This window comes from Chlorocebus sabaeus, chromosome 4 (assembly GCF_047675955.1).
Source record: "Chlorocebus sabaeus isolate Y175 chromosome 4, mChlSab1.0.hap1, whole genome shotgun sequence".
NCBI lineage: Eukaryota > Metazoa > Chordata > Mammalia > Primates > Cercopithecidae > Chlorocebus > Chlorocebus sabaeus.
The window spans coordinates 85,793,080-85,819,773 of NC_132907.1; the positions used below are offsets into that span (position 1 = coordinate 85,793,080).

Here is a 26,694-nt window from a genome sequence, read left to right on the forward strand (position 1 = left end):
AGACAGGTGAAAGATGATTTTATTCAGCAGAAGCTCTCATCAACAGCTTTATCACACTGCTGGGTCTCAGCTGCTTAGTCCAGCTCCCACACACAGCTGCGCAGCCAGCTCTCCCTTACCTTCAGAGTCAGCAGCTTAACTCACTCTCACTGGGCACAAGCGAGTTGAGCTGTGTCCTGGCTCCCCTCTGTCTGTCTGCAAAGACGGACAGATTTGGTGTTCTCTCTTTCTCTGGAGGCAAGAGCACCTGCACAAGAGCCATGTCCAGCCATGTTGAGTCAAGCTGAGCACCAAGAGCCCCTATACAGTATTAGCAGGGCAATTATACCTTTTGCAGACAGTAATGGCTCAGAGCCAAGTATGAACTTACACAAATAGGTTATATAACAAGTGGAGGCATGCACCTGTGCGCCAAACTCGCTGAGTTCTGAAGACTTGGATATCCGCCTCAGCCTATTTTTTGACCAAAGCACATACATGTACTTTACAGGTTCTGTGAGAAAATTTATATTTGTGCTCACACTTAGCTGAAAACAGCCAATGGAATTTAATAGAAAACTTTTGAAACATTTTGCCGAATATTATTAATATCTATGAGGAATCTACCCAAAAAATGTCATGCTCTAATAAAGTTCTTGGCTGGCATGGCATTGTCCACACTTTTTGAAAGATACTGTTTGAATACACTTTAATTTTCAAAATTTTCATATGGTGCACCATTTCTGCAATAATAACTGCTATTATTTTCACAGCTATAGAAGATACTCTTTATTTTTGCCAAAATATTATATTCATCTGATATGGTTTTGTTGTATCCTCACCCAAAATGCCATCTTGAATTGTAATCCCCATAATCTCCACATGTCAAGGGAGAGAACAGGTGGAGATAACTGAATCATGGGGCAGTTTTTCCCGTGTTGTTCTTGTGACAGTGAGTGAGTTCTTTCAAGATCTGATGGTTTTTTTGTGTGTTTTGTTTTGTTTCTGTTTTGAGATAGAGTCTCGTTCTTGTTGCCCAGGTTGGAGTGCAATGGCACGATATTGGCTCACTGCAACCTCTGCTTCCCAGGTTCAAGCGATTCTCTTGCCTCAGCCTCCTGAGTAGCTGGGATTACAGGCACGCACCACCATGCTTGGCTAATTTTGTATTTTTACTAGAGACGGGGTTTCACCATGTTGGTCAGTCTGGTCTCGAACTCCTGACCTCAAGTGATCCACCCACTTTGACCTCCCAAAATCCTGGGATTACAGGTGTGAGCCACAGCACCCAGCTCAAAATCTGATGGCTTTATAGGGGGCTTCCCCCTTCGCTCTGCACTCACTCCATCCTACCACCCTGTGAAAAAGGTGCCTGCTTCTCCCTTGCCTTTCATCATGATTGTAAGTTTCCTGAGGCCTCCCCTGCAATGAGGAACTGTGAGTCAATAAAACATCTTTCCTTTGTAAATTACCAGTCTCTGGTGTTTCTTCATAGCAGTGTAAAAACGGACTAATACATCATCAATGTATTAAAATTAAACAATTAGAGCTTGTTCTGCTATTGTTTTTGTATGATGTGTTTTTATAAAAGTATACGCAGGCTGCTTGTATTTAACTTGAGGAGACTATCACACTAAAACAAGCAAAGTGGGTGAGTGAGATTCCCTCTTCCCAGATTACATGTGAATTTATTGTCAAGCATTACAGAATGTCGTCTCAAATCAGGTGGCCACAGAGAGGAGAAGCAGATGCCACATTGCAGGGCGGCTCTGTCTGGCCTTGGAGGCCCCGAGGGATACATGATGCATTTAGCAGTGAAACTGTTGGAGCAGGGGAAGGTTTGAGGATACCTGGGAACCTCCAAGCTCACTGCAGCATGGGGGCTTTTGACTCGGGGTTTCAGTCTTCACTGAAGAAGAACTTCCAGACACCACTCCTGCACTTCATTTAGAAGGTTTGCTAACATTGGTATCTTCTGGGATCCCCAAAGGATATCCTCATTAACAGGAAAAAATAGAGCCCCATCCTGGTGTCCTTGAACACAACAGTTGATACTCATAATATTGTCTTTCCAATTTATTCCCTAATTTATAAACAAATTATTGTAACTCTTTTGTATGCTTTACTCAGCCACAAAATCAAATAGCTTTGGAAGAGAATTGAAGAATTGCCAGTGTCAGAAATATGTTTATTATAAGAAGAGAATAGGAGTCAAGGGGATGGGTTTCTAAATGAGAAAATGTTGCCCTTGTATTAACAAATTAATGAGTATCAAACCTATAGGTATTCATGTATTTTTACTCTACCCAAGAAGACAGATTATTTTTAAATCTGAGAAATTAAGACAATATGAATAACAACAAAAAATATATGTAGATAAAAACTAAAGTTAGAAACATGCTCTTCAGTTGACAAAAATCAAAATATTTTTACTGAGAACTCGACTCATATGCACACACACAAAAACAACGAATTAAATTTCAGAGTGTAGTGCGTTGAATAGTGGCCTCCCAAAAGATATGCTTACATCCTAATTTATTTTTAGTGTTAACTATATCCTAGGCATTATTCCAAGTAATTACGTGCGCGCGCGCGCGCGCACACACACATACACACACACACTCCAGAGGGAGAGAGAGAATTAAAGTTATTGGCTTATATGTTTATGGGGGCTGGTATGTCTGAAAAGGGCACGCTCCCAGCCTGAAAATTCAGAAAAGAGTTGATGTTCCAGTCTTGAGACTAATATCTGCAGACCAACAGTCTGGAAAATTAGGCAGAGTTTCTATGTTGCAGTCTTGAGGTATAATTTCTTCTTCCAGCAACCTTTGTTCTTAAGGCCTTCAACTGATTGGATGAGGCCCATCCATATTGCAAAGGGTAATCTGCTTTCTCAAAGTCTAGGAATCACATCCGAAAATAACTTCAGAGTAACATCTAGAATGGTATTTGACCAAACAACTGTGCCACCTGGCCTAGTCAACACATACAGTTAACCATCCCTGAAAGGTTAAAGGATTTCTCCCAAGGTTACACAGCTGGGAAGTGCCTGAGCTGGATTAAGCCATAAAGATCTCCACAGATACCACCCATTCAGACACTGCACTAACCTAGTCCATGGTTATGCATTGTGTATAGGTGAATTTCCTTATTTCTGTCTTTGGAAATTAAATTTCAAATGCCAAAGAAAACATTTAAAAAGCAACACTTAATGTTAAATCCCAAAAATAAAATGTGAGCTACTTATGAACATGTATAAGGTTAAAAGAAATTCTTACTCCAACAATTTCACAGTACCAGCTGGCAGCTCACTCTATACTGTGAGGCATGGCTATGTAGAATACAGGTTTTCTTCAATTAAAGAAGTGTCAGCCTTCTGGATATAGCCAGCCAATATCCCCAGCACCCTTCATTGAACAGGGTGTCCTTTCCCCATTGTTTATTTTTGTTTGCTTTCCAGAAAATCAGTTGATTGTGGTTATGTGGCTTTATTTGGGGGTTCTCTATTCTGTTCCATTGATTTATCTATCTTTGTACAAGTACCATGTTGTTTCAGTTACCATGGCCTTATAGTATAATTTGAAGTCAGGCAATGTGATGCCTCTGGACTATCTTTCACAATCTACAGAAATGAACTCTAGATGAATTAACAACTGTAACATAAGACCTGAAACTATAAAAATCCTATAACGAAACCTAGGAAAAATTGTTCTGAACATCAGCCTAAACACATAATTTATAATAAAAGACCTCTAAAGCAAATGCTACAAAAACAAAAATAGATAAGCGAGATTTGATTAAACATAAAATCTTCTGCACAGCAAAATAAATAATAAACAGAATAAACAGGCAACCTACAGAGTGGGAGAAAATATTTGCAAGTTGTGCCCCCGACAAAGGACTAAAATCCAGAATCTAAAAATAATTCAAATGACTCAACAAGAAGAAAACAACACCATTAAAAACTGGTCAAAGGACATGAATAGAAACACAAAAGAAGAAATGCAAGTGGTCAATAAATGTGAAAAAATGCTCATTATCAGTAATCATCAAAGAAATACAAATTAAAACAACACTGAAATATTATCTTACATCAGACAGAATGGCTATTACTAAAAAATCAAAAAACAACAGATGTTGGCATAAATGCAGAGAAAACATACTCTATTGGTAGGAATGTAAATTAGTCCAACCTCTATGGAAAGCAGCATGGAGATATCTCAGATAAAAATAGGACTACCATTGGATCCAACATTTCCACTACTGGGTATCTAAACAAAGGAAAATATGATATAAAAAGAAATATTCATTTTTATGTTTATTGCAGCACTATTCACAATAGCAAAGTCATGGACTCAACCTATATGTCCATTAATGGTCAACTGAGTAAAGAAAATGTGGAGGCCAGGCGCGGTGGCTCACACCTATAATCCCAGCACTTTGGGAGGCCGAGGCAGGCGGATCACAAGGTCAGGAGATCGAGATCATCCTGGCTAATACAGTAAAACCCCATCTCTACCAAAAATACAAAAAAAAATTAGCCGGGCGTGGTGGTGGGCACCTATAGTCCCAGCTACTTGGGAGGCTGAGGGAGGAGAATGGCATGAACCTGGGAGGTGGAGCTTGCAGTGAGTGGAGGCTGCGCCACTGCACTCCAGCCTGGGTGACAGAGCAAGACTCCATCTCAAAAAAAAAAAAAAAAAAAAGAAAAGAAAATGTGGTATATATACACTGTGCCATATATACTATTCATCCATAAAAAAGAGTGAAATCGTATATTTTTAACTGGAGGCCATTATCCTAAGTGGACTAATTCAGAAGCAGAAAATCAAATATGGCATGTCCTCATTTATAAGTGGGAGCTAAACAGTGGATACACATGGATGTGAGGATGGGAACTCCAAAAAAAAAAAAAGGAAAGGTTGGGGGAGGATGAGGGTTGAAAATTACTTATTGGGTATAACGTTCAACATGAACCCAAGGTGATGAGTGCTCTAGAAGCCTAATAATCCCCACCATTATGCAATATGCCCATATAACAAACATGCACATATACTCCCTGAATCTAAATAAAAAATAAAATATGACACAGTGAGATAAGAAAGGCTGTGTCATAGAGGAGTGTTACATGTAGCTATCTGCAACTACCTGGGACACTGAAAAGGCTGTGGAGTAAACATTTCCTGCCTCCAGTCATAGGAGTCATCTGGGATTTAATTACTGGGGTTCCTTTCTCCTTTACACATTCATGAAATAAACATTAAGTTTGAGCAATCATTTTCCTCTGGAAGAAAAACAGCTAAGAAAATAGCTGTCTATTGCAAATAGTGCTACAATAAACAATCACATGCATGTGTCTTTATGGTGGAATGATTTATATTTCTGTGGGTATATACACAGTAATGGAATTGCTGTATCAAATGGTAGTTCTGCTATTTGCTCTTTGAGGAATCACCATACTGCTTTCCGCAGTTGAACTAATTTACACTCCCACTAACAGCGTATAAGTGTTCCCTTTCCTCTGCAACCTCACCAGCATGTTATTTTTTGACTTTTTAAAAGTATGACTAGTGTAAGATTGTATCTCATTGTGGTTTTGATTTGCAATATCAACTTAAATGCCCCTCAATGACAGATTGGATAAAGAAAATGTGGTACATATACACCATGCAATACTATGCAGCCACAAAAAAGAACAAGATCATGTCTTTTGTGGAAACATGGATGAAGCTGGAGGCCATTACCCTTAGAAAATTAGTCCAGGAACAGAAAACTAAAAGCCGCATGTTCTCACTTAAAAGTCAGAGCTAACTGATGACAGCGTATGAATACAAGGAAGGGAATAAAAATCACTGGAGCCTATTTGATGGGGGAGGTTGGGAGGAGAGAGGAGCAGAAAATATAATTACTGGGTATTGGGATTAATACTGGGTAATGAAATAAGCTGTACAACAAACCCCAGTGATATGTGTTTGCCTATGTAACAAATCTTCACATGTACCCCTGTACCTAAAATAAAAGTTAGGAAAAAAAAAAGAAAGAAAATAAAATAGCTATCTGTCACAGAAACATATCTAGAAAATACCTGAGTCACCTAATGGATTATCTATGGTAAACATTTAGGTATTGATTAAGCGGAAATATATTTTAAATAAAAATGATGTGATTATGTTCTAAATCTTCCTGGAGAGCTGTGCACCCACATAATGATGTCTGAAGGAGATACTGGTATTAGATACCTCAGTAATTAAACCTTTGCCTTGTGTCACCTTAATAACTAAAGACATTAAATGCCAGGGAGTTCTGTGAGTTACTGAATGTTCTAGAGATAGAGGTATTGTTACTAATCAGAAAAAATGCATTAAGAAGTTTTCCTACCTACTGTGAACAACTCACCAAAAAAAGGGCAGATTCTGTGTTAGTCATCTGGGATCTACTTGCATCTTCCTCTAAAGAATAGGACTTAGCCTTTTTATAGTGGACAACCATGAATGGACAGTTAGAGGGGCGAATTGAATGGTAAGAGGGACCCACTATGACTTGTGCATATGTATATACACAACTGCATATGTATAGTTACATACAAGTCATGTAACTATACATAATTCCCCTTTATAGGGAGAAAAGTAACTCTCCTCCTCCTTGTTTTGGAGAGCCTCATTACTGCGTTCTAATGGCCTCTTGGGTTCCTTGTGAGTCTCATTCCCCAGGGCCTTTGAAACGGCGCCCCACAGCTGTGCACAAGGCCATTGCCACGCAAGGACTCCGTGCCCCTTCTGGAGACCCACAGGACCTGGGCTGGGATCTGTCAAAGCCCCTCTTTCTTGCTGGCTCTCCCTCCACATCTGACAATGCTTCCACAGACCAGGCCCGACATCTCCACTTTCCTCCACCACCACTTACAGGATCCCCGAACCCCCGGATAAAACCTCCAGGGAGTCGCCGCGCAGGGGACCCCGGATTCCTGCGCCCGGCCTCAGGTCACGGAGGGTGGCGTCCAGGCTGCCCTTGGAGGGGACCAGGGCCAGGGCGAGTGCAGGCCTCCAGGAAGGGGCGGGCCCAGCCCCTCAGATGCGGCAAGGGCCGCGTCCCAGGCTGCACCGCGCTTGGCCTCCCTCCTTGCTGTCCTCAGGGACGGACCCGGGTGTCCTGGGCTCTGGTCCTGCCCCGCCCTCCACGCGTCGCACCTCTGGCTTCAGGGGGAGCTCCGTGGGCCGGAATTTGGGGAGGGGGGTGGCGTCCTCTGGCCCTGGTCCTGGGCCTCCCAGACCTCTCCGGGGAGCCGCAGCGGGTGTAGCCGAGCTGCCGTCCCAGGGCTCAGCAGAGGTGCCTGGGGAGGAAGACACTTAGCTCAACCCAGGGGAGCCGCCGCAGGACAGGTCCGCGCAGGACACAGGGCCCTGCCTGAGATGCGCGCCTGGACTGCAGGCCCCGGGCTGTGGCTCCATTTGGCAAGGGAACGTCTTATGCACTATCCAGGATTTGCATCTGATGTAAAGCTGGATAAGGCTCCTCCCCATCTGGAGTCTCGCACAGGTGGAGGGAAAAAGAACGCGAACCCTCCTCTCATTGCCTGGGCGCAGCCGCGACCTATTTGGTGGGCTGCCGGCCTCAGGTGTTTCGCTCTGTCTTCTGGATCGTGCGGGCGTCAGAAGAAATACGAGGAAGAAGAAGTTGGAGAGGGCCTTCCTCCCTGTGTCGCAGGCCGCTGGGGGCTGACTCCCAAATTCCAGGTAAAATAATGCTCCTCCCCACATTCCTCGCCTGCTCCTGCAATTCGGTACTCCAGGAGATGATTTGGAGAGTAGAATCGAGTTTTATGTTCCTTTGGGAATTTTTAAAGTAAGTTTGTGAGTAGGCACACTATATGCTTTTGTTTGTTTGTTTTGCTTGTTACAGTAGGACTTTAACAAGCGTTGGCGGCCAGGTGCATCATCTCTGTATCCCAAGAGGCCTGTCCAGAGCAGCCCAGCTTCTCTGCTGGGCTGTAAGTTTTGGGAACAGAACAAACCCACTTCACAACAGTTCTCTGAATAATACTTGAACTCTGAATAATTACCTGAACTCTAGATTCTCAGAAAGAGAAAGAAGTCCTGCCTTGAGTTTGTTGTGGAATAATTTTTTTCTTTTCTAAGAGCTAAAAAGGACGGATTCTATTTGCAATTGTGAAATCACCATCCAATCAGATGTCCTCTTTTTAGATTTTCTCTTTATGTTTTGAAGTGAAAACCAGAAATCACTGGTTTATATATTCACAAGATTTTGCACCCATCACCATTAATTTCAGAATATTTTCGTTACCACTTAAAGAAACCGCTTACCCATTAGCAGACTTCCTTTGGCCCTCCTCCCCCCACTGCTCAACACTAATGTGCTTTTTTCTCGACCGAATTGCCCTTTCTAGACATTCTATATAACTGAAATCATACAAACTGTGACCTATTGTGTCTGATTTCTTTTATTTAGCAGAATGTTTTAAAGGTTTATCCATGTAGTCGCATATATAGAGATTCTACATGTAGAATCTCAGTCTGGGGTATCTAATCCCAGCTTTTTATGGGCGAATAGTGTTTTATCGCATATATGTATCATATTTTGCTTATCCATTTATCAGTTTATAATTTGGGTTGTTTCTATTTTTAGACTATTGTGAATGATGCTATGAAAATCTGTGTACAAGATTTTGTATGGGCTGTTTTCAATTATCACATACGTAGAACTGAGAGTGAAATTGATCTGTTATATTGTAACTGTATGTATAACTTTCTGTGGCGTTACCAGAGTGTTTGCCAAATTATTGGTGGCTGTTGGCATCCATTGGCTTATGGCCACATCACTCCAGTCACTGCTTCTGTCTTCACATCTCCTGCTTTGGTAATCTATGTGTGCGCGACCCCTTTCCCCCTTTCATAAAGATGTTTTCCATGGCATTTAGTACTTATTGGGATAATTAAGGATGATCTCCTCATCTTAAAGCTCTTAATTATATCTGCAAAAACTTTACCATATAAGGTGATACTAGAACATGGACATATCTTTGGGCGCAATTATCTGTGTAACATAGTGTCTTCCTAGGAATTTGTTCATTTCATCTATATTATCAAGTTTGTTGGCATACAACTATTCAAAATATTGCCTTATAATCTTTAAAAAGATTTGAAAGTCAGTAATAATGTTTCCTCTTTAATTTCTGATTTTAGTAATTTGAACATATCAATTGTAATCATCTTTGCCAGTTTTCTTATTGCTTATGTGAAGGAGTAGATATTGGAGGGTCATTACTTTGCCATTACAGAAGTGGTTCTTACCAGCCGTTTTTTCAATATGAGATACATTCAATTATTTTAATACAATCTCCCTTATGGATCTCAGATGAAGAGTAAAAGAGATCATTTTCTGTATGATTGTACATTACATTCACCTTTTGAACAACGGCTGGTGAAATGTTCATTGCCCGTGCTTGCAGAGGTACTATCACCTTATCACCTTTGAAAAACTTTGAAAATCTGAAAAACATACAGCTCAATATTTTTCTTCAGTTCTATCCATCAGGATAAAAATCTCAGTAATTTTTTTTTCTCTATGCCTGCTTTCTTTTCTTCTTAGCTGGGAAAGCATTTTGTCAAAATTGTTGCAAAATATCTGAATTCTGGAAAAATAGAAAATGCCATTTAATATTTTTATAACGTAAAAGAAGCCAAAGTAGACTTTATATCTACAGAGACACTGTTAGAATTTCATAGGGAAAAATTTTTTAAAAATTATTTTTTTAAGTTCAGCTATTAGCAAGATATTGAATAGATATTATGACTTTCTGTACCACAGAATATATGCTTCTGTACCACAAAATATATGCTTTGTTTATAAAGGTTTAAATATCTGTTTTTAATCAAAATTATGGTTATTTTTCTTGTACATAATTTATGACAATTCTTTGTGAGTAACTCGTTCTGATTATTATAGGGCTAGTGATAGCTCAACACTAAAAAGTCAACTTGGAAAAATTTAGCTAATTTCAGATTTTAATTTAAAGTTAAAACTTCAGCTTATCTCACTTAATTCGTTGCATCTGCACAAAGAATCTCAGTCTGGGGTATCTAATCCCAGTTTGGGTCTTAGCTATTGTGTCTTCAGGATATTAAAGCCACTTTCGTAGTATATTTTATTTCAACCGGAGTTTTTTACAACTTAGATGGAACTTAGCTTTATTGAGGGCAGACCTTAAACACTCTTTACCCTGAGTTCTATTACTTGTGTTAACCATATGGCTGCGGTGGCTGGCACAAAATTAATCCTAAATATTAGTATGGCTTAGCCAAACTTTCGTTTATTACTAAAGATTTATCACTGCTGTTTGCCATGGGGGTGTGGTTGAACAAAGTGTTTTGAGTTGCATTTGTGCGTGCTTGATACCTGCTCCTTTTGATCTGGGTGATCTAGAGGACATTTTCACTGGGGTGGGGATGCTTGCATGTGTAATCCTACTAAGAAGTAATTAATAAAAAGGCCAGGAGCAAACCTATTTGTTTATAGGGTTGGGTAGACCCACCTATACATTTTCAAGGTCTTGCCTTGAATGAATAAGCTACATTAACTGCATGTAATTCTTTTTTTTTTTTTTTTTCTGTTGGAGTCTCACTCTGTCACCCAGGCTGGACAGCAGTGGCCTGATCTCGGCTCACTGCAAGCTCCGCCTCCTGGGTTCAGCCATTCTCCTGTCTCAGCCTCCCGAGTAGCTGGGACTACAGGCGCCTGTCACCACATCGGCTAATTTTTTTGTATTTTTAGTAGAGAAGGGGTTTCACTGTGTTAGCCAGGATGGTCTAGATCTCCTGACCTCATGATCCGCCTGCCTTGGCCTCCCAAAGAACTGCATAGAATTCTTAAATGGAAAATTAAAACATAAGAAAGAAAGAAATAAGTATGGTTGTTAACAGTTCTGGGAATTCAGGGTCTTTAAAGTCAAATTGGCAGAGGTTTGCTGAGAGAATTTCTTATAATTAGAATACGGTTTATTTAGGGTGTGATATATTGGGGCAGTGCTTTCAAGGAATATGCTCAAGGTATTATATTGGTATTAGGGTAGACATTTAGTTATATTTATCACACCTAATGGAGGATTTATTTGGTAGGAGGGTCTTAAAATTTGTTAGAAAATTACATCAATTGAGGGGAGCTGTTGGGGTATTCATGGTTAAAATATAATTTCTGAGCTCTGACTGGGTTACTTTTTAGTCTCTTATTTTTGGGGTTTGGCAAGGGTATGTTTACCTAGGTTGATGGTAAAGTCACAGATTGGGGGAAGGGGAGTTTGCGGAATTAATTGGAAATAGTTCTAGAAATTTAGCGTGCGTGCGTGCGTGAGCGTCTATTGATTAACTGTTATGTCTTTCAAGCATGAATTAATTAACACCTTTATGGTTATTACGCCAGCCTGAAGTATTCAATACAAGCTCAGCTTCTACAATTGATTTGGCAGGAATCAAATCCGAGTTCATCCACAGCAGGTTCGTCAGGGACCAGGCCATCACCATGCTATGATAGCATCCCCCAAAGTTAGAAATACCAAATGCATGACGGTGGTCCCGTGACTGGTTAATAGGGTGTTAGTCATTAGTCCATCGAGATGTCTTTTTTAAGGGGAATGTGCAGGCAATCTTAGTTTTATGGCCCTGAAGTAAGAACCAGATGCCAGGTATCGTTTCAGTACCGTCACCCCCAAGTGTCATGGGCCCGGAGTGAGCAGGATAGTACTCTCTAGCAGGATGATGATTTCTCGGAGTTTAGTAGATTAAGAGACCAAAAACTGACAGGAGATATCCATGTTGATGAGGGACGTCTTGACTAAAATGTGCTATGTCTGATGAATGAATGTATGTACTATGTAATATTAAGGGTTTATAGTACGGGTCAATATCCATGTGGATTAGATTCGGTTGTACAGTCAATAATACCCAATTTATGACAGTTGATTAAGAAATTCTTAATACGTGCTTATATGTATGTGGGCTAGATTTATAATGTATTGTTATGTATGAATTACTATGTACGATCTAGCAATTATAGTCCTGTATGTTATTCGTGGGGACTAGCAGTAATGCACAAAGTACGTAAATGCACGAATGTAATAGCGCTAATTGATTAGTAGTGACATGGTAGTCAAAGTAAGTGCTGAGAAGGAATTCAGGAAATAGTTTAACTAGAATTTCAGCTTTGGGTGTTGACGGTGAAGTGGGATGCTTTTTCCTTGAGTTGTCCTGGGGAGGGGATTCTCCATTTCTGGTTTACAAGACCGGATATTAAATTATACTACAAGGGCATCTTCATTTAAGTAGCTTATTTTCAATTAGGCTGGTGAGTGGTATAAGGATGACAATGGTAGAGAAGTACATAAAAGATGCCATCCGCCTGATGGCAATAAAAGGGTGTTTGACTGGCTGCCCTCCAATTCATGTGAGTGTAAATAGTTCGGCCGCTAAGATTCAGAATAGGCATTGACTCAACAGTCGGATTATGCTTTGTTGTTTAGACCTGTGAAATACGGGAATAACTGTTAGAATAAGAATGGAAAATTCAAGGGCCAGTACGCCTCCTAGTTTGTTAGGGATGGATTGTAAGATTGCCTGTGCAAACAAAAAGTACCACTCTGGCTTAATGTGGGGTTGGGTGTTGAGGGAGTTGGCCAAAGTGTTGTTATCTGGGTCACCCAGGAGGTCAGGCCAAAATAGTACTAGAGTTATTAGAAGGAGGAGGAGAAAAATTAAACCTAAAATATCTTTGGTTGTATGGTAGGGGTGGAAGATAATTTTGTAATTTTGTCAGGGCCTGACGAAACCCCTGAAGTGTTATTAGATCCCGTTTCATGTAGGAATAAAAGTTGAACAGCTGCTAGGGCTGTAATGATGAAGGGTAAGATGAAATGGAAAGCAAAGAATCGTGTAAGTGTGACTTTGTCAACTGAGAATCCACCTCACATTCATTGCACAAGGTCAGTTCGACTATATGGAATGGCTGATAGTAGATTTGTAATTACTGTAGCATCAGAATGTCTGGCCTCATGGGAGCACATGGTCTCCTGGGAGCACGTAGCCTACGAATGCTGTTGCCATAGTTGTGAGTAGGACGATAATGCCGATATTTCAGGTTTCTAGAAATGTTAATGATCTACAGTATAAATCTCGGCCAGTGTGTAAGAAGAGGCAGATGAAAAATATTGAAGCTCCATTAGCATGAAAATAGCGAACCATTCAGCCATAGTTTACATCTCGGCTAATATGAGTGACTGAAGAGAAAGCAGAGAAGAGAGGTGTCTGATGTGTACTGCATGGCCAGAAACAGTTCGGTAATGATCTGGAGGGTTAGGCAGGCACTAAGTGAGCTGAAGTTTTGTCATATAGAAATGTTAGATGGTGTGGAAAGATCAATGAATGAGTAATTAATACTTTTTATTAGTGGGTATGTTTTGTGGATATTGGCCATTAGCGTTCTTATCGTTGAAATACAACAATGACTTTTCATGTCATTAGTCACAGTTATAGTCCATGTGGGAATAATGGCGTATACTATATTTTTATTAAGTGTCTCTTTGGTGTAGGGTTTGTAGGTTTCTTTTCGAAACCTTTCCCTATTTACCGAGGTCTAGGGCTTATTATTAGTGGTGCTGTGGGTTGTGGTATTGTGTTGAATTTTGGTGGAGCTTTTGTGGGATAGATAGTCTTTGTGATTTATTGGGGGGATATGATGGTTGTTTTTGGCTATACTACGGCCATGGCTACTGAGGAGCATCCTGAAACACGAGGGTCAAGTATTAACATCTGAGGAGCTTTATTATTAGGACTATTAATGGAGTTGATGCTGGTTCGGTGAGTAATTGAGCACGATGGAGTGGGGATCATGATTGATTTTAATAGCATAGAGAATTGGATGACTTTTGAGGGTGAGGGGGCAGGGTTATTGCGTGAAGATTCTCTGGATGTGGCTGCCTTGTACAGTTATGGGTGCTGATTAGGGGTAGTTGCTGGTCGATCGTTATTTGTTAGTATTTATGTTGCAATTGAAATTACGCGGGATAATAGATTAGATAATAACATGTGCCAGGTTTCAAGTAGGAATTCAAGTGCCAGTTTAGTGAATATTTTATTGTTGATGATTTTCTATCTAATGCAACAAAATATTGGATGATTCTTTAATACAAAAAGCTCCATTTTCAAAATAGTTTTAATATTCAGACAAAATATATTCTCAAATATTTCCTCAACCTAGACTACAGTAATGTCAAAGGATGCCATGAGATCCAGCCAGTGAGGGTCACGAATGTGACTCCTTGTGACAGTGTGAGTTACTCCCACCCTGGAGGTATGTAGCAGATGCTCACTTGTAAAACTCTTACTTTTATTACTAGAGCCCACAGGAGCCGTGACTGAAGTCTGGGTAACTACGTACAGAAACATCTCCTGTAGCATAAATCCCTTCAGTATTGTTTAGCCTATTTTGATTCTGCATCTGCCTAACGAAATTCATCCAGGCAGCCAATGTCTGAGAAAAATATCCTGGATGTAATGAACATGAGGCCAAATTAATAGAAATGTTCACAATGAAGAGCAATTTTTATAAAGAATGTATCCCAGTTATTGAATGCTACTGTTTCCCTTGAAGCCAGTATGACACACTAGCGTGCAGAATTTATATTTGTGAAGTTGTTACAAAAACATACACTGGCCTTTAAACATTGTGCTTGGGTCCAGTTTATAGCTGAAACAAGAAAGCACATTCTCTGCTATGGCTGAGATTAAAAACTCTCCTTAAGCCTGTAATATAGTATAACCTAGCTACACAGGAGTTTGGACACAATAAATTATATTTGAATGGTGTTAATCCATAACTTCTTTTCCAAAAGATTGACCAAAGTCTTATAATCACAAATTCTAATTGGTATTTTAAAATACTATAATGATTTATATTCCTTTGGTATATACCCAATAACAAGACTGCTGGGCCAAATGGTAGCTCTAAGTTCCTTGAGAAATCACCAAACTACTTTCCACAGTGGCCGAGCAGCAATATTCACAATAGCAAAGAACATGGAATCATTGTAAATGCCCATCAGTGGTAAACTAGATAAAGAAAATGTGGTATATATATACCCAGGAACACAGCATAGCTGTAAAACAAATGAGATAATGTGTTTTGCAGCAACTTGGGTGAGCTGGAGGCCATTATCCTAAGCAGACTAATGCAGGAACAGAAAACTAAAGACTGCCTATGCTCACTTGTAAATGGGAGCTAAATATTGAGTACATATGGACACAAAGAAGGGAACAATGGATACCAGACCTAATTGAGGGTGGAGGGTAGGAGGAGGGTGAGGATTGAAAAACTACCTATTGGGTACTATGTTTATTACTTGGGTGATGAAATAATGTGTCCAATAAACTCCCATGACATGCAGTTTCTCTATAGAACCAACCTGCATATGTACCCCTCAAAACTAAAATAAAAGTTTAGAAATAAAATGTACAATACAATACAATGCAATGTGCTTTTTTCAACCAGAAGTTCTTTAGCACATGGTAGAATTTTCTTTTTATTTTTTTATTATACTTTAAGTTCTAGGGTACATGTGCACAATGTGCAGGTTTGTTACATATGTATACCTGTGCCATGTTGGTGTGCTGTACCCATTAACTCCTCGTTTACATTAGGTATATCTCCTAATGCTATCCCTCCCCCCTCCCTCCACCCCACAACAGGCCCCGGTGTGTGATGTTCCTCACCCAGTGTCCAAGTGATCTCATTGTTCAATTCCCACTATGAGTGAGAACATGCGGTGTTTGGTTTTCTGTCCTTGTGATAGTTTGCTGGGAATGATGGTTTCTAGCTGCATCCATGTCCCTACAAAGGACATGAACTCATCCTTTTTTATGGCTGCATAGTATTCCATCGTGTATATGTGCCACATTTTCTTAATCCAGTCTATCATTGATGGATGTTTGGGTTGGTTCCAAGTCTTTGCTATTGTGAGTAGTGCCATAATAAACATATGAGCACACAGTAGAATTTTCAATGCAGCCTGCATGCATTGGGCCAGACTTAGCTCATCAGTGTGTTCTATGGGCTGGCATCATTCTCGGGGGCTCCTCTCTACAACCCTGTCCCTGGTCTCCATGCCCCTTACTGAGCTACACAATCTGGGGAAAAAACAAAACAAAACAACAACAAAAAAACTCTATCCTTCAGAATTTCCTGTTCCACATCTGTCATGTAGAGGTAATGAAATTCAATCCTGTACTTTGTAGGACTGACAAGAGAAGCAGATAGGATAACTTGGGAACAGGCACTTTGTAAACCCAACAACTTCTCCCCCTGAACCCTCAGGCCATATGTCTTTTCCTCTGATTCAGCACCCACTGTCTGGATTCACTGTGGGTCTCAGCAGTGGACATGTTAGTGTTTTTCAAAAAACTGTAACCAATTTCGGATCCACATATCTCCTTCTTTCATACATAAACATATGCAGTCTTTAAAAAGCTTTAGATATATCCAACAGAAATAAATAATAGTGTATTTTGTTAAAAACAATTTGCATCTTTACAAATAGCTTTGAATTTCAATTCTTTCAAAACAATGGTGGAAACAAAAGAGATATTAAATATTGAAGGAAAAATTCAACTCTGATAATTTTATTTTCCTTAATATTTTCCTCAAAAGTTGTTGTTGACCTCTGACTGTAGCATATATACCATCAAAAATTGTCAAATTTATCTTTACCGGCACCTGTAAAACTTATACTTTACAATCACAGTTCTCTATATTAACATGAATTAAATTTCTTCAGTTACCTGACATTTAATATGCAATGTGAAACAGAATGAACACAAGAAGCACTTGGGTCTACTGTGTACATTCTATGTTCAGAGTCCATCTGCACTGCTGACTGGCTGAGCCCTCCTGAGCAAGTCACCCAACCTTTCTGTGACATTCTCTCAGCTGGGTCATGGGGCCTGTGCTGGCTCACTTTAGGTGTGAACTTGACTGGATTAAGGAATACCTACAGAACTGGCAGAACATGACTTGTGTGTGTGTATGTGTGTGTGTTTGTGTGTGTATGTGTATATGTGTGTGTGTGTAGTGTGTGTGACATGTTTCCAGAGGAGATTGACACTTAAGTCAGTGGACTAAGCGGGGAAGATACACTCTCAGTGTGGGCAGGTACCACACAATCAGCTGAGGAACCCAAATAGAACAGAAGATGAGAGAAGAATTCTCTGTCTCTCTCCTGAAGCTGAGATACTCTCCTTATCTTTGACTCCAGGTTTTACAGCCTGTGGACTCTGGGATTTACACCAGTGGCCCCCTGCATCATCAGGCCTTCAGTCTCAGAATGAGCATTATGTCATTGGCTTCCCTGGTTTCTGAGGCTTTCAGACTTAGACTGGGCCATGCTGTTGGTGTCCCTGGTTCTCCAGCTTGCAGATGGCCTGCCATGAACTTCCCAGCTATATTTGTGTGAGCCAGTTACCCTAATAAACCCCCACTCTATCTATCTACTTTATCTATCTATCTGTCTATCTATCTATCTATCTATCTATCTATCTATTTATCTATCATCTATCTCTCTAATCATCCATTCATTCTATTGGTTCTGTCTTTCTGGAGAACTCTGTCTAATACAGGGCGCTCTGCAGGCTGAATGAGTCAATATACCTGAAGCCACAGGTCTGGGCTACTTTTGGAAAGCACAGGACACATGTCATTCAGATGAGTCTCTGGGGAGCTTATCCCCACCCACCCATTGCTCCTATTCTTGTCTGCACATTAATCCTGAACACATGAACTTTCGCGATATGTTCACTTTTTTGTATCCTTTTCTAGACTCAGGGCTTCATGGGAGTGGGGACTTTGAGTTTCTTCCCTTTGTCCTCACTTCATGTTGTGCAAAAAAAAAAAAAAAAAAAAAAGGTTCAGCAAAAAGTTATTTAACAAATGACTGAATGAGTGAGATTGTACCAGTTGAAACTTTCGATAGTCCCATAATCAAGAAAAAACTTGTGGACCTAACGTTAAAAGTCCTCCACAATCTCTCTGCAGCCCACTGTACAAGCCAGGCTATGCCAATGAGACTTACTAACATTTAGTTTCATGACCAACTGAACTGCTCTTAGCTCTCACAGCAGGCCTCATTTTTTCCTTCTTTGCTTATATTTTCCTTTCATTATCTATCTTCTTCCAAAGCAGTTACTTAAATTTAGTAAAAATACATACTGAAAAGAAACAGGATTATCATAAACATAAAGTTTGAAATTATTTTCTTATAGTGTTTTAACCATGCTTGGAATTCAGAGGTCACCAGCTGATCTCTTCCTACCAACCAGGAGGGCCTCCCCTCTTGTGTGTTGGGTTCTTTAGTCAGTAGATTCAGTTCATTCAGGACATCTGTGAAATTTTCTTCTAGTGTATTTCTGAGAAAATGTTCTATTCCATGGTGGAAAATAGTTCTTTTATTAAGGCTGTCTTATGCTTTCCTCTGAGTCTAACTCTGAGTAGATTGGAGTCTGTTTTTGTTTTTTTTGTGTGTGTTTATCTTCTGTTTGCATTCACTGTGATTGTCTCAGGTGAAAGAAACAAAACAGACTGCTTGGCTGAGGCTGCCTGAGTGTCTGGCATTTGTCTCTGCCTTCTGCTCCCAACTCCTGAACTCCAGTCACCAGCTAAGGGTTGCATGGCCACCATGCCTTTGAAGAGAACCTCTGACTCCACCTCTTTACGCATATCAGCTGCGTTCAGCCTGTGTGCTTTTGCTTAAGTCCTATTATGCACATCCCTGTCTCCCTGGAAAGAGTAGCCAAGCCCTGCACAAACAGATGGTCACCACACAGCTCAAGAAACCAGGAGACCAAAGTCTTCTCGCCTTATACTTATGTAAACAGCACAATTTTAGATCACATTTGCTAATATTTACTCACACAAAACTTTCAAAATCAAAACCACCTGTCTGCCTGTCCACACAAGTTCAAGGTCAGACTACAAGGCAAGACTCCCAACAGGAACATCAATCACTGCATAGGGATGTTGAGGGACACCATGATCCCAAGTCTGTCCACAAGGTCCTTCTCATGCCTACTTTCACAGGTTCAGTCCACCTTACTGTGTTCCAGAGCTGTTCTTTACTGGACTATTATTTTTAATAATTGCAATAAAATAAGATAATGTAGTTTTGGTAAATAACCACAGTGTACACCCAACTTTTCCATGGCTTCATCTGATCATGTGTGGTATAGGTGTACCCAGGACAGAACACTCACTGTACACGTGGGTAGATCTGAGAGGTACTCAGACATAAATTCTCTCTTCAATTTGTATTTGATTTTCACAAAATTTAATATGTATTTTAAAATTCCTATTAATATCTGCATTTTTGCCTTTTAATCAACAGGTTTTGTGGCAATTGTGTATGAAAAGTAATTTTGCACCTCAGGAAATCAGAGCTAGAATCTAAGAACAGAACAGCTTGCGTCTTGGGGTCATCTTAGAAAGTTTCCTCAGTAAATAACACTAGCAATGAATTAAATACCATATGAGAAATATATTCTTTACAATCCAATTTTATTTCATTTTTCTAAAAATATGAAGTGAGAAACATACATGGAGACTCCTTGAATTTCAGGGCCATGTGTCACTTAATGTGGGTGCTCAGCCCCTGTCACTGTGTCTAACTCACATGAGACATTCAGTAGAAATACTTCTATTTTTAAAATGCATTTCTTTGATGATTAGTGACCTCAAACATTGTTTTCATATACCTGTTGGCTATTTGTATATTTTATTCAAAGAAATGTCTATTCAAGTCTTTAACCTATTTTTAAATTACTTGTTTCTTTTTCGCTGTTGAATTGTAGGAGTTTCTTATACATTTTGAATATTAATCTTTTATCAATTGCATGGTTTACAAATATTTTCTCCCTTCCATGGATTACCTGTGCACTCAGCTGATATTTTTCCTTTGCTGTGGCGAAACTTTTTGGTTTGATGTAGTCCCACTTGTCCATTTTTGCTTTTGCTACCTGTGCTTTTTGTGTAACATCCATGAAATCATTGCCAATACCAATTTCAGAAAGCTGTTCACCTATGTTTCCTTCTAGACTGTTAGTTTCAGATCTTATAATTAAAACCACAAAGATATTACCTCACACCTGCCAAAATGGCTGTCACAGAAAAAGAGAGAGACACTAAAAGTTCAGAAGTATGTGAAGAAATTGGAAGTCTTGTACACTGTTGGTGAAAACGCAAAACGATGCAGCCACTATATAAAAAAGTACAGGAATTCTTTAAAAAATTAAAAATAGAATTATCACATAATGCAGTAATCCCACTTCTGAGTATTTATCCAAAAGAATAAAAGTCAGGATCTTGAAGAGATATCAGCACTCCTATGTTTATTGCAACATTATTCACAATCGTTGACCAGTGAGAACAATGTAAATGTCTATCAATAGATGAATGAATAAAGAAAATGTGGTGTGTATATATATATGTATATCTATATAGCTACAAATATATAGTTATATATATATAAATACACTGTATATATACAGTATAAAATAGACTACATATGTGTGTGATACACACACACAATGAAATATTATTCAGCCTTAAAAAAGAGAAATTCTGTAATGTGTCCTAATATGGATGCACCTTGTGTACTTTATGCTAAGTAAAAAAATACCAGTCACAGAAAGACAACTACTGCTTGATTCAACTTACATGAGGTAACTGAAGTAATGAAATTAGAATTAAAAAGTGGAATAAAGGTCACCAGTGCCTACAGGTAGGGAGAAAAGGGGAGTTACTAATGAAAGGGCATAAAGTTTCAGTTAAACAAGACGAATAAGTTCTAGCTCTCTGCTGTATGATGTCGTACCTGTAGTCAACAGTACTGTATTATACCCTGAAAATGTGAATATTTTTATTCTAAAAACTGAGATGACACCTCTTCCCATTCCCATATTCTCTGCCCAGTTTTTTCTAATCTGATTATGTACCTTTCTCTTTGTAAATAATACATGTTTTAAAAATTATTTTTTCAGGTCTATTTTCTGATCCTAAAATACGTAAATTTGGAACTAGTAAGTCTCTTTTGTTCCCTCAGTGCTGATGGTTTTCTAGGAAAAAAAATCTTTTCACATGCTTGCATGGATTAAGCCACTTTGCCATGTCCTTACTAAATCAGGTCCTTGTCCTGTAATCCACTTTATTAATCTGTGATCAATATTGGAGCTATTACATGTCTGCGACAGAGGTAAAACTGAGGTACATCAGCTGGTTTATTAGGGACCCATTGTAATAATCTGGGAAGTCTAATGTTTAGATGAATGATCAAATACTTATTTTAGTTCAATTTAAATAGTTTTTAATGGAATTTTATATAATTAAATGATAATGTTAGAAGCTGAAAGACAACCTGTTATGTAGTAGGCATTCAAAACAAATTACTGAATGAATGAATATAAATAAATATAAAATTTCTACTCAAAATTCAAGAAGACATTTTTTAAATAAAAATGTAGAATTTTAATAATACCCTAAATCATGTTTTACAATTAAATATACATAGAATATTATTTTACTCAATGGAAATCTAGAAAAATATAAATACGATCTATTTCATTTTAGAAATGACCCATAAATTTATAAGTTTTAACTGGTTTGTCCAATACAGTTTATCTGTGGTAATAGTAGCCCTTTATAATACCAAGATAAAACTACAGAATTAATTGTTATTTGTCAAAAAACACAGCTATCAGAAAAAGAAACAGCATGCGGCAGGCTTCATAATTTAGAAGCTCACAGAACCATTTTAATGGGAAAACTACTCATGTTAACAGGCCTAACAAACTGGACTAACATCCTTTTTTCTAACACTTCATTTAGCCCTGGGTCATGTGATAATGGTTAATTGACTTTGAACACTGAAGTTATTATACACTAAATATCCAGGGATTTTTTTTTTTTTTTTTTTTTACTGCTAACTAGGTATTGATTATAAATTACTCTGAAGGTCAGAAAAAAGTGTACAACTCAGAAGTAATTGAAAAATAAAAACTACTTGAAGAAAGTAATCAATAGCGTATGAGCTACCTACTACTTTCCTAATCTCATAGGCAAAAATCAACATATGATCCACAAATTACAAGTTAACAATCAGTAAGCCATATATTTAATGTTTGTAGCTTATGTTGTTTAAAAATCCATCTTGCCTCTATTTTTTTAATGCAAAAGCTTTTACATGGTTAAAAACCAGTTTTTATGGAGACAATGAAAAAATGTTTACAGAATATTTCCAAATATGTAAAAATATCTCAATGACAAAAATATTATAGGAATTCTAAAAAGAATGAAGGAATAAAGAAAGTCATTCTGAAAATTATTGTCCAAAATTGCCTTTGTTTTAAAATACAGGTACCAAAGTGCCTTTTCCTCATTCTACTTTTGCCTCTTTCCAACTTATTCCTTTCTTATTCAAAAGTTTCCTTCCTGTGGCCAATTTTAATGCTCAATATTAGAAAAGAATTGAAGGCAAAATAAACTTGCTACCCCTCCTGATCTCTGTTACTTTGAATGTAAGCTTACTTTATAAGCTATATGTTTGCAAACGTACAACTAGTTGAGACTGTGGTTTCTACAGTGTATTCCTGCTTAAGCGTTTCTGAAATCCAAGGGTTTGACAAAAATGTAAACTTGCAACCTAGATAATAAAGAGGAGATCAGATTAGGAAGACGTAATACAAGAATTAAAGAAAAATAGTAGTGATGCTTTTAAATTGTAGTTAGTTCTAAATGTGTTTGAAAGATATATTCATTAAAATATGAACAAATAAACACACTAAAATATCTTGTGTGACACAATTCAATATGCAGGTTGTGAAATCATTGTCAATCCTGTTCATTTTCCTAGCAAACTGTCAAGAAGGACTGGTGGTTGTTGAGACTACGTATTCCATTCTTTGCTTCGCTTTGGGAGCTGTGTTACTGGTTTCCAAGAGACAGATCTATTGCATTAGTTTGTAAGAGCTGTCATCCCAAAGTATTACAGACTGAGGGCTATAAACAGCAGACGTGTACTTTCTTATAGCGCTAGCGACTAGGTCAGAGATCAAGGGTTTGGTTCTCCTGAAGCCTCTCTGCTTGACTTGTAGGTGCCTACTGTTTCCTGCGTGTTCGTATGGTCTTCTCTGTGTGTCTGTGTCCTCCTAATCTCTTTTCCTTATAAGGATACCAGTCATATTGGATTAGGGCTCATCCTAATAATGTCATTTACCTATTTGCCTCTTAAAGACTCTAGCTCTAAATACAGTCACATTCTATAGTATTGGGGGTTAGGTCTTCAATATATGAATGGGAGGCATAATTCAGTCCATAATATATGGTAACATAATAATTTCTATAATTGCTTTTATAGTTTGTATATATTTAAGATGTAAAATATGATGCTTTGATACATTAGGTTGGTGCAGAAGTAATTGTTGTTTTGCATTACTTTTAATGGCAAAAACCACAATTACTTTTGCACCAACATAATGCATAGTAAAATGATCAATAGTCAAATGAGCACATCCATTGCCTCCATAGCGACCTTATTTCTGTTAGTAAGGAATAAACATCTAAGGTCTACTACCTTAGCAAATTCCCACTACACAGTACGGATTATTAACCATAGTCCCCATGGTGTACATTAGAAATCAAGACTTATCCTGCATTACAGCAACGTTGTACCCATTGAGCTCCATCCCCCTGCCGCACCCCCATATCTCTGTTCTTGATAACCACTGTTATACTCTTCTTATTACTTTTATTTCCTTTATATATGTCGTTGGTTATATAGAAATATGAAAAAGTCACTAATTTGAATATGATGAAAATAGAATTCAATCTTTTGATAAGTTATTTTTTAAAAATCCAAACAGAACCATAATCTGCTCTGATATGGCTCTGCATGGTTCTCACTAACTTTCATAAGGATAATAGCAAGTATTTAAAGATGGAACTTGATTCTGAAATGTTCGTAGCATTGGTGACACCAACAATGTTGTCTTTTCATCCTTATTTATCAGCACAGCATCATATCACTTATTTATACCTTCTTAGTTCAATGAAGGATACAGACTGGAAGCCACAGCCTGCAGTTCTAGTCACACTCACGAAAGCATACCAGAAATACAAGTTAGTGTTTCCAAAACATGGACTGTACATGGAGCAATTAGAAACTAATGATTGTAACCCAATATGAGAAATGCTAAAGTTCTGTGAAAATGGACTACACTATGGCCTTCCGCCTTGTCTTCAGCCAGCCTCCTGTGTGAAACTTCAGACACACTTCATTTTTTTTTTTATTTTTATTTTTTGAGACAGTCTTGCGCAGTCACCCAGGCTGGAGTGCAGTGGCGCAATCTCAGCTCACTGCAAGCTCCGCCTCCTGGGTTCGCGCCATTTTCCTGCCTCAGCCTCCCAAGTAGCTGGGACTACAGGCGCCGCCACCACGCCCAGCCTTTTTATTTATTTATTTATTTATTTTGTATTTTTAGTAGAGATGGGGTTTCACCGTGTTAGCCAGGATGGTCTCCATCTCCTGACTTCGTGATCCGCCTGCCTCGGCCTCCCAAAGTGCTGGGATTACAGACGTGAGCCACTGCGCCCGGCCCAGACACATTTCTTAATGCAGCCTCACTTTAGATGAGCAAGATTCTTGTGAAGGGAAGCGACATCTCCCACACTCACCTACTAGCAGCATTCACTATTCCTGAATTACAAAAAAACCCACCTTCCATATTCTGGACTGTGGTAGCAAACCTAAAACACAATATGAGTAATTAATATTTACAAACAAGAGCAGCTTGGACTAACTGTGCATTGTAGCATAATTAAGTATACTTTTCTAAAACATTAAATATTTTGCAGATAATCAGTTACATGTGAAAATGTAAAAGATATCAACTGTTACGCCATACAATGCTAAAAAGTAAGTGCAAATACACATAAATCATGATTTCTAGTACTCAGTATTCATTTAAGGAAATATGAGAATTGGGAAAAGAAGTTTATAGACTGAGAAATACTTTCTCCTCTCAAACTTTCTAGACCATCAGAATGGGATTAATTTTTTATTTTCCTTACTACCTAAAAGTCTTTAAAGATTTAATCTCTGTTGTTTTTTTTTTTTCAGAAGATAGATTACTTAAGCAGTGAATTCAGACCAGGAAAACCAGCCCCTCACTTTATCTATCTATATTTCATTTCTATCTGGATTGACACTGACACTTGTCCTTTCCATAACCACTGAACATTCATTATTGAGACCCGCAAAGTCATATGTTTGAGTTTACACTGTCATCCGCCAGAGATATCTCTAATGAGTCCCATGCCCTTCAAATGGCCAAAGGCAAAGAATTCATTTTTTATCTTCCTTCCACATCACCCCTCAAAAGGTGTCTTCCAAAATTAATCTAAATTTAAGTTTAGAACCCGTCACCAAAATGCCAAAACTGCAGTCTTCCAGTGTTCTCTAGTCAATGGTTTGAGAATTAAAAATAAAACAACTCAAAATAAAAACAAATCCAAGAGGAAAAACAAATCCTCTTGTTTAGATCTAATTCTCCGGTTGGTTGGCCTGAAATTTCCCTCTTTCAGGTCTTCACAGCATGTATTTCTGATCCTCATTGTGCTCTAATGAGAGCCCTTTGTTAAGTTTCTGATTCCATTTTCCACCAAGGCTTATCTTATCACTGGACTGCACCCCTGTGGGGAAAGAGACGTTTCCCACAGAGAGGGGCTCATCAAGTGTCTATTGAACTCAAGTACTGGAAGTGCTGGGGGTCTGATGGACAGATAATGGCAGAGTTACCATAACATAGAGAATACTTGTCTCACACGGAGAGTGGAACTTTGGGTCAATCCTCATAAGAAAGACGAAGCTGACATTACTCATGGCCTTTTCTCTCCCTTCTCTTTGGAATACCTCTAGACTGACACAAAGGCAATATTATAGAGAAGGTAACTATCTGGCAGTCACCATCTAAGAGACATTTTGGCATACTAGAGTGAATCATTGACAGAAAAACAGGAGTCTTGTTTGTCATTCGTCTTCAGAAAATTTCTACAATCTTAGCAAACATACATTTTAAGATAAAATTGGGAAAGAATTGCAAAGACTCCAAGTGTAGTGCACATCTCTAAAATAGTTCACGGAAGAACCACAGAGGGAGACTGGCACGGTGCTGAACAGTGAGTCAAAGCTGATAACACAGATGTCACCCGGTCCCTCATCCACTAGCTCTGATGTCTGCACATACTGTTCACCTGTCTGCTTCAGAGAGAGAGAGAACAACCCTCCAAAAGAATGGGTCATTTGATCAAAGCATTATTGAGAGGTAACTGATAGCAACGTTGTTCTAAGACAGATGGAGTAAAAGGTTTTCATCAAAAGTTCAATTTTAAAACCTTACCTAGCAAATTTATCTTCCTGTTGCAATTTGGTTTCTCAGAATCAGATGCTGAGTTGGAGTTTGGGGCACAAATGGGAATTAGGAGTCCAACTTGTGAAAGAATGGGGCAGTAGCAGGATGGGGCAGGGGAAGAAGTTGATCTGTAGAAGATTGACAAAGCCTTAGCCAACCCAACCAGGAACTCTGAAACAAGTAGTACCTTCAGGCCTAAATGGTGGAC

At 38.7% G+C, this 26,694-nt stretch overlaps 1 protein-coding gene across 1 annotated transcript in view; it reads left to right on the forward strand.

The window, feature by feature from the left end:
• The first annotated feature begins 6,466 nt into the window (after window positions 1–6,466).
• LOC140711553 (uncharacterized) overlaps window positions 6,467–26,694 on the forward strand; it is a 133,286-nt gene continuing 113,058 nt past the window's right edge. The window contains exons 1-3 of the mRNA XM_073014901.1: window positions 6,467–6,498; window positions 6,598–6,847; window positions 6,915–7,712. Coding sequence (XP_072871002.1) covers window positions 6,467–6,498; window positions 6,598–6,847; window positions 6,915–7,712 — 1,080 coding nt within the window. The remainder of the gene's footprint in view (window positions 6,499–6,597; window positions 6,848–6,914; window positions 7,713–26,694) is intronic.